Source organism: Rana temporaria, chromosome 6 (genome assembly GCF_905171775.1).
Source record: "Rana temporaria chromosome 6, aRanTem1.1, whole genome shotgun sequence".
Classification (NCBI taxonomy): Eukaryota; Metazoa; Chordata; class Amphibia; order Anura; family Ranidae; genus Rana; species Rana temporaria.
Genome location: NC_053494.1, coordinates 1,041,754 through 1,050,818, shown reverse-complemented (window position 1 = coordinate 1,050,818; position 9,065 = coordinate 1,041,754). Strand labels below are relative to the sequence as shown.

Sequence of the window (9,065 nt, the reverse complement as noted above, 5' to 3'; positions counted from 1 at the left end):
GTAACCGTCTCTGAATCCAGCCCATTGTTACCTGTCGCTTTCATTGGTTCCTGACTGTTTCAGCCAAGTCCCGGGTACTCACACAAGTGATGAAATGTAGAAAAGGAAAAGTGACGCTCTGATAAGAAATGAGGAACTTCTCCGACACCCACATCCTGCCCCCCCCCCCCCACATCTGCTCCTCCCCCCCCCACATCCACCCCTCCCCCCCCCCCCACATCCGCTCCTCCCCCCCCCACACACATCCGCCCCCCCCCCCCCACATCCGCTCCTCCCCCCCCCCCACATCCGCTCCTCCCCCCCCCACACATCCGCCCCCCCCCCCCCACACACCTTCATTGTGGTTTTGGTCTCTGAGTGATTTGAGTTTTTCATCCTAATTTGGAGTCCTCCTCATCCTCCTCCAGACAGACAGAGTCCTCCTCATCCTCCTCCAGACAGAGTCCTCCTCATCCTCCTCCAGACAGACAGAGTCCTCCTCATCCTCCTCCAGACAGGGTGCACAAGATCCGGGTCCAGGGCTCACTACAGACTGGTACCAAAGTGGTGTTCACAAATGTCTGACACAGATCAGCCCCTGCTGCCGCCTCGCACCTTGTGACTGCAAAGTCTCCGCCCTCCCAGAGAGATCACACAATGTACAGTCTGATCCCTGGGGGAGGGGAGACGGAGGAAATACCCCCTTCTGCCTGCAGCAGACTGATGGCATCATCTTAGCCGGGAAAAGTCTGATAACCTCATATCCTCCCTCCAGACTCATCTCCAGCCTCATATCCTCCCTCCAGCCTCCCCTCCGGCCTCATATACTCCCTCCGGCCTCCCCTCCGGCCTCATATCCTCCCTCCAGCCTCCCCTCCGGCCTCCTATCCTCCCTCCAGCCTCATATCCTCCCTCCAGACTCCCCTCCGGACTCATATCCTCCCTCCAGCCTCATATCCTCCCTCCGGCCTCATATCCTCCCTCCAACCTCCCCTCCGGCCTCATATCCTCCCTCCAACCTCCCCTCCGGCCTCATATCCTCCCTCCAGACTCCCCTCCGGCCTCCTATCCTCCCTCCAACCTCCCCTCCGGCCTCATATCCTCCCTCCAGCCTCCCCTCCGGCCTCATATCCTCCCTCCGGACTCATATCCTCCCTCCAGCCTCCCCTCCAGCCTCATATCCTCCCTCCAGCCTCCCCTCCAGCCTCATATCCTCCCTCCAGCCTCCCCTCCAGCCTCATATCCTCCCTCCAGCCTCCCCTCCGGCCTCATATCCTCCCTCCGGACTCATATCCTCCCTCCAGCCTCCCCTCCAGCCTCATATCCTCCCTCCAGCCTCCCCTCCAGCCTCATATCCTCCCTCCAGCCTCCCCTCCAGCCTCATATCCTCCCTCCAGCCTCCCCTCCGGCCTCATATCCTCCCTCCAGCCTCCCCTCCGGCCTCATATCCTCCCTCCAACCTCCCCTCCAGCCTCATATCCTCCCTCCAGACTCCCCTCCAGCCTCATATCCTCCCTCCAGACTCCCCTCCGGCCTCATATCCTCCCTCCAGACTCCCCTCCGGCCTCATATCCTCCCTCCAGACTCCTCTCCAGCCTCATATCCTCCCTCCAGCCTCCCCTCCGGCCTCATATCCTCCCTCCGGCCTCCTATCCTCCCCTCCGGCCTCATATCCTCCCTCCGGCCTCCTATCCTCCCCTCCGGCCTCATATCCTCCCTCCAGACTCCCCTCTGGCCTCATATCCTCCCTCCAGCCTCCCCTCCGGCCTCATATCCTCCCTCCAGCCTCCCCTCCGGCCTCATATCCTCCCTCCAGACTCATATCCTCCCTCCGGCCTCATATCCTCCCTCCAGCCTCCCCTCCGGCCTCATATCCTCCCTCCAGACTCATATCCTCCCTCCGGCCTCATATCCTCCCTCCAGCCTCCCCTCCGGCCTCATATCCTCCCTCCAGACTCATATCCTCCCTCCGGCCTCATATCCTCCCTCCAGCCTCCCCTCCGGCCTCATATCCTCCCTCCAGACTCATATCCTCCCTCCGGCCTCATATCCTCCCTCCAGCCTCCCCTCCGGCCTCATATCCTCCCTCCAGCCTCCCCTCCGGCCTCATATCCTCCCTCCAGCCTCCCCTCCAGACTTATATCCTCCCTCCAGACTCCCCTCTGGCCTCATATCCTCCCTCCAGCCTCATATCCTCCCTCCAGCCTCCCCTCCGGCCTCATATCCTCCCTCCAGACTCCCCTCTGGCCTCATATCCTCCCTCCAGCCTCATATCCTCCCTCCAGACTCCCCTCCGGCCTCATATCCTCCCTCCAGCCTCATATCCTCCCTCCAGCCTCATATCCTCCCTCCAACCTCCCCTCCGGCCTCATATCCTCCCTCCAACCTCCCCTCCGGTCCGGTCATTACCCAGAACCCTCCGGTCCGGTCATTACCCAGAACCCTCCGGTCATTACCCAGAACCCTCCGGTCATTACCCAGAACCCTCCGGTCATTACCCAGAACCCTCCGGTCATTACCCAGAACCCCCCGGTCCGGTCATTACCCAGAACCCTCCGGTCATTACCCAGAACCCTCCGGTCATTACCCAGAACCCCCCGGTCCGGTCATTACCCAGAACCCTCCGGTCCGGTCATTACCCAGAACCCTCCGGTCATTACCCAGAACCCTCCGGTCCGGTCATTACCCAGAACCCTCCGGTCATTACCCAGAACCCTCCGGTCATTACCCAGAACCCTCCGGTCCGGTCATTACCCAGAACCCTCCGGTCATTACCCAGAACCCTCCGGTCCGGTCATTACCCAGAACCCCCCGGTCCGGTCATTACCCAGAACCCTGGAATGCTGGAAGTGACAAGACACGACACAATTCGGTTCTCCTTTTATTGCGGATCGTACAATACGTGTGTGGGGTCCCTCCGTGGGGCCCCTGTGCAGGTTCCGGATCAGTGGTGCGGCTCTTCGTATCCGGAGGGAAGTGCGTTCACATGAGGATTGTGGAAGAGAGATCGATTCCCGTCACCCCAGGGGAAGCGCTGCAAGAGACAACGGGGGGCACCGATCATTGGGGGGCCGAATATACAGAGATTGTATGATCGGTGATTGGATGATCGGTGATTGGATGATCGGTGATTGGATGATTGGTGATTGGATGATCGATGATTGGATGTAGAGATTGGATGATCAGTGATTGGATGTAGAGATTGGATGATCGGTGATTGGATGATCGGTGATTGGATGATCGGTGATTGGATGTAGAGATTGGATGTAGAGATTGGATGATCAGTGATTGGATGTAGAGATTGGATGATCAGTGATTGGATGTAGAGATTGGATGATCGGTGATTGGATGTAGAGATTGGATGATCAGTGATTGGATGTAGAGATTGGATGTAGAGATTGGATGATCAGTGATTGGATGTAGAGATTGGATGATCGGTGATTGGATGATCGGTGATTGGATGATCGGTGATTGGATGTAGAGATTGGATGTAGAGATTGGATGATCAGTGATTGGATGTAGAGATTGGATGATCAGTGATTGGATGTAGAGATTGGATGATCGGTGATTGCATGTAGAGATTGGATGATCAGTGATTGGATGTAGAGATTGGATGTAGAGATTGGATGATCAGTGATTGGATGTAGAGATTGGATGATCGGTGATTGGATGATCGGTGATTGGATGATCGGTGATTGGATGTAGAGATTGGATGTAGAGATTGGATGATCAGTGATTGGATGTAGAGATTGGATGATCAGTGATTGGATGTAGAGATTGGATGATCGGTGATTGCATGTAGGGATTAGATGATCAGTGATTGGATGATCGGTGATTGCATGATCGGTGATTGGATGATCGGTGATTGGATGATCGGTGATTGGATGTAGAGATTGGTGATTGGATGTAGAGATTGTATGATCGGTGATTGGATGATCGGTGATTGGATGTAGTGATTGGATGATCGGTGATTGGATGATCGGTGATTGGATGATCGGTGATTGGATGTAGAGATTGGATGATCAGTGATTGGATGTAGAGATTGGATGATCGGTGATTGCATGTAGGGATTAGATGATCGGTGATTGGATGATCGGTGATTGCATGATCGGTGATTGCATGATCGGTGATTGGATGATCGGTGATTGGATGTAGAGATTGGATGATCGGTGATTGGATGTAGGGATTGTATGATCGGTGATTGGATGATCGGTGATTGGATGTAGTGATTGTATGATCGGTGATTGGATGATCGGTGATTGGATGATCAGTGATTGGATGATCGGTGATTGGATGATCGGTGATTGGATGATCGATGATTGGATGTAGAGATTGGATGATCAGTGATTGGATGATCGGTGATTGGATGATCAGTGATTGGATGATCGGTGATTGGATGTAGAGATTGGATGATCGGTGATTGGATGTAGAGACCCCCCTCCCCCGTTGGAGTTTCTGGAGTTGGGATGTGTGGGGCCCCTGTGGCCCCTGGTGGGCGGGACTCACCTTGGTGCGGATCCTCAGGTGACTGTAGGCCTTGAAGTCGGGGTTGTGATGGGGGTGATTCTGAGCAGCCAGCCAGGCGTTGAGCATACACACCCCGACCCCCGGAAGGGCCACAACGAAGGTCAGGATCTTCCAGATACGAGCTGAGGGGACACAAGGGGGTCATTACACACGGGGGGTCACTCTGTCTTTACACCGGGGACCGGGCCTAGGGGGGGTCATTACACACGGGGGACCGGGCCTAGTGGGAGGGGGTAGTAGTGGTGGAGTATTAGTGGTGGGGTAGTAGTTGAGGATAAGGGTAGTAATAGGGAGGGGGTAGTAGTAATGGAGGGTAGTAGTAATGGGAGGTAGTAGTAATGGGGGGTAGTAGTAATGGGAGGTAGTAGTAATGGAGGGTAGTAGTAATGGGAGGTAGTAGTAATGGAGGGTAGTAGTAATGGGGGGTAGTAGTAATGGGAGGTAGTAGTAATGGAGGGTAGTAGTAATGGGAGGTAGTAGTAATGGGAGGTAGTAGTAATGGGGGGTAGTAGTAATGGAGGGTAGTAGTAATGGGAGGTAGTAGTAATGGAGGGTAGTAGTAATGGGGGGTAGTAGTAATGGGAGGTAGTAGTAATGGAGGGTAGTAGTAATGGGAGGTAGTAGTAATGGGGGGTAGTAGTAATGGGGGGTAGTAGTAATGGGAGGTAGTAGTAATGGGGGGTAGTAGTAATGGGAGGTAGTAGTAATGGGAGGTAGTAGTAATGGGGGGTAGTAGTAATGGAGGGTAGTAGTAATGGAGGGTAGTAGTAATGGAGGATAGTAGTAATGGAGGGTAGTAGTAATGGGAGGTAGTAGTAATGGAGGGTAGTAGTAATGGGAGGTAGTAGTAATGGAGGTAGTAGTAATGGAGGGTAGTAGTAATGGGAGGTAGTAGTAATGGAGGGTAGTAGTAATGGGAGGTAGTAGTAATGGGGGGTAGTAGTAATGGGGGGTAGTAGTAATGGGAGGTAGTAGTAATGGGGGGTAGTAGTAATGGGAGGTAGTAGTAATGGGAGGTAGTAGTAATGGGGGGTAGTAGTAATGGAGGGTAGTAGTAATGGAGGGTAGTAGTAATGGAGGATAGTAGTAATGGAGGGTAGTAGTAATGGGAGGTAGTAGTAATGGAGGGTAGTAGTAATGGGAGGTAGTAGTAATGGGGGGTAGTAGTAATGGGGGGTAGTAGTAATGGAGGGTAGTAGTAATGGAGGGTAGTAGTAATGGAGGGTAGTAGTAATGGGAGGTAGTAGTAATGGAGGGTAGTTGTAATGGGAGGTAGTAGTAATGGGAGGTAGTAGTAATGGGGGGTAGTAGTAATGGAGGGTAGTAGTAATGGAGGGTAGTAGTAATGGAGGATAGTAGTAATGGAGGGTAGTAGTAATGGGAGGTAGTAGTAATGGAGGGTAGTAGTAATGGGAGGTAGTAGTAATGGGGGGTAGTAGTAATGGGAGGTAGTAGTAATGGGGGGTAGTAGTAATGGGGGGTAGTAGTAATGGGAGGTAGTAGTAATGGGGGGTAGTAGTAATGGGGGGTAGTAGTAATGGGAGGTAGTAGTAATGGGAGGTAGTAGTAATGGGGGGTAGTAGTAATGGAGGGTAGTAGTAATGGGAGGTAGTAGTAATGGGGGGTAGTAGTAATGGGAGGTAGTAGTAATGGGGGGTAGTAGTAATGGGGGGTAGTAGTAATGGGAGGTAGTAGTAATGGGGGGTAGTAGTAATGGGGGGTAGTAGTAATGGGAGGTAGTAGTAATGGGAGGTAGTAGTAATGGGGGGTAGTAGTAATGGAGGGTAGTAGTAATGGAGGGTAGTAGTAATGGGAGGTAGTAGTAATGGAGGGTAGTAGTAATGGGAGGTAGTAGTAATGGGAGGTAGTAGTAATGGGGGGTAGTAGTAATGGAGGGTAGTAGTAATGGAGGGTAGTAGTAATGGAGGATAGTAGTAATGGAGGGTAGTAGTAATGGGAGGTAGTAGTAATGGAGGGTAGTAGTAATGGGAGGTAGTAGTAATGGGGGGTAGTAGTAATGGGGGGTAGTAGTAATGGAGGGTAGTAGTAATGGAGGGTAGTAGTAATGGAGGGTAGTAGTAATGGGAGGTAGTAGTAATGGAGGGTAGTAGTAATGGGAGGTAGTAGTAATGGGAGGTAGTAGTAATGGAGGGTAGTAGTAATGGGAGGTAGTAGTAATGGGGGGTAGTAGTAATGGGGGGTAGTAGTAATGGGAGGTAGTAGTAATGGGGGGTAGTAGTAATGGGAGGTAGTAGTAATGGAGGGTAGTAGTAATGGGAGGTAGTAGTAATGGGAGGTAGTAGTAATGGAGGGTAGTAGTAATGGGGGGTTTTAGTGAATCAAGCTGTAATAGGGGTAGTAGGAGTAGTATAAGGGTAGTAGTAAAGGGAGTAGTAATGGAGGAATTTTAGTGAATTGACCATTAATAGGGGTAGTAAGAGATAATAGTAGTAGTAAAGAGATTAGTAATGGGGGGGGGGGGATTAGTAAATAGTAGTAGGGGTAGTAGTACAAGGAGTAGTAACGAGGGTCCTCCTCGGATGGAATGGGATGAGGGAAGATACTACAAGGTGGATATTGTTAGGATTAGGTGGCACTTCCCTGCTCTTTGCTGGTTGCTGCAGTTCCAGTGTCCGCCAGCGGGTGTCTCCCAGGAGCCGGCAGGCTGAGTAATCAGGCAGATTAGTGTTCAGCTGTCGGGGGGGAGGAGCTACTTCTCCTCCCTTCCCCCGGTGTGTCTCAATTCCGGTCCCTTCCTTGCTGCCTGTTCCTGATCCCGAGCCGGATCCGGTGTTTACCCCTCCGCCCCGTTCCTGCCTCCCCCTCCCCCCGCCTTGCTTCTGTACGAGGGACAAACTGGCCCGGATTCAGAACGGATCTCCAGATACGCCGTCGTAAGTCCAAATGAGCGCCGTCGTATCTGTGCGCCGATTCATAGAATCAGTTACGCCTGTATTTGGCCAAGATAAGACCGATGTAAGTCTCCTACGCCGTCGTATCTTGGGGCGCATATTTACGCTGGCCGCAAGGGGCGCTTCCGTAGATTTACGCGTTGAATATGCAAATGACCGGGATACGCCGATTCAGAAACTTACTTTCGCCCGTCGGATTTAGCTACGTCGTTTGCGTAAGTCGTACGTGAATGGGGCTGGGCGTAAGTTACGTTCACGTCGACAAAGCATTGAGCCGTCGTATCTTAGGGAGTATTTGCGACGTGATTCTGAGCATGCGCCGTTCGATCGGCCATGCATTTACATGGGGTCACGCTTCATTACAACACAACACGCCCACTGCCTTGCTACTTTGAATTACGCGGGCTTACGCCGGCCCATTTACGATACGCCGACGTAACTTAGATAGCGAGTGCTTTGTGAATACAGTACTTGCCTCTCTATGTTACGTCGGTGTAGCGCAAATGAGATGAGCCACGCCCACTCAAAGATACGACAATGTATCTGAATCGCGGCCACTGACTTTAGTTCACCTTCTTCTACTTCAAGTTCAGAGTAGTAGTGAAGGGAGTAGTATGAAAGGAAGAATAGTAGAAGAGGAAGGTGTAATGAGTGGAGTAGTGAAGGATTTAGTAGTGTGTACAGTAGTAGTAGAGTAGCGGTGGAGGGTAGTAGTAGTAGTAGACAAAGTTATAGTGAAGGGAGTAGTGATGGGGTTAGTAGTAGTAGTAGTAGTAGAGGAAGGTGTAGTGATGGGGTTAGTAGTAGTAGTAGTAGAGGAAGGTGTAGTGATGGGGTTAGTAGTAGTGCAGGGTAGTAGTAGTAGAGGAAGGTGTAGTGATGGGGTTAGTAGTAGTGCAGGGTAGTAGTAGTAGAGGAAGGTGTAGTGATGGGGTTAGTAGTAGTAGTAGTAGTAGTAGTAGTAGAGGAAGGTGTAGTGATGGGGTTAGTAGTGTGTACAGTAGTAGTAGTAAGGTAGTAGTATTAGAGGTTGTAGTGAAGCTGGCTCCTCACCTCCTCCGGACCCATGCCCATGGGCTGCGGTGGCCATGGCCCTCTGGAATATCGGGGCCCCGGGGATCACCATTCTCAGCTGTGTTGGGGACGCGGTCAGTGTCTGGGTGGTTTGGGAAGGTCACTGATTGCTTAGTAAGATGTGAGTAGGGAGGGAGGGGGTGTACGGATCTAATGTCCTCCAGACCTGGGCCTGGGCCAAATTCTCGTCTAAGTTTATCCCTGACACACAACACGCTGCACAGAAAACCTCAACATGGGCGAGGAGCTCAGCCCTCCATGTCAGTGTCCTTCACTCTACTCAGACCTCCATGTCAGTGTCCTTCATTATACTCAGACCTCCATGTCAGTGTCCTTCACTCTACTCAGACCTCCATGTCAGTGTCCTTCATTCTACTCAGACCTCCATGTCAGTGTCCTTCACTCTACTCAGACCTCCATGTCAGTGTCCTTCACTCTACTCAGACCTCCATGTCAGTGTCCTTCACTCTACTCAGACCTCCATGTCAGTGTCCTTCACTCTACTCAGACCTCCATGTCAGTGTCCTTCACTCTACTCAGACCTCCATGTCAGTGTCCTTCACTCTACTCAGA

General features: G+C 52.0%; 1 protein-coding gene across 1 annotated transcript; it reads right to left on the bottom strand.

The window, feature by feature from the left end:
• Positions 1 to 2,847: 2,847 nt before the first annotated feature.
• On the bottom strand, positions 2,848 to 8,617 carry LOC120942895 (cytochrome c oxidase subunit 6A, mitochondrial-like). Its single transcript, XM_040355846.1, has 3 exons — positions 8,472 to 8,617; positions 4,486 to 4,628; positions 2,848 to 3,013 (listed from the first exon to the last, which is right to left on the bottom strand). The coding sequence occupies exons 1-3, from the start codon at positions 8,542 to 8,544 to the stop codon at positions 2,924 to 2,926; spliced, it is 306 nt and encodes a 101-aa protein (XP_040211780.1). The 5' UTR covers positions 8,545 to 8,617; the 3' UTR covers positions 2,848 to 2,923.
• Positions 8,618 to 9,065: the final 448 nt, after the last annotated feature.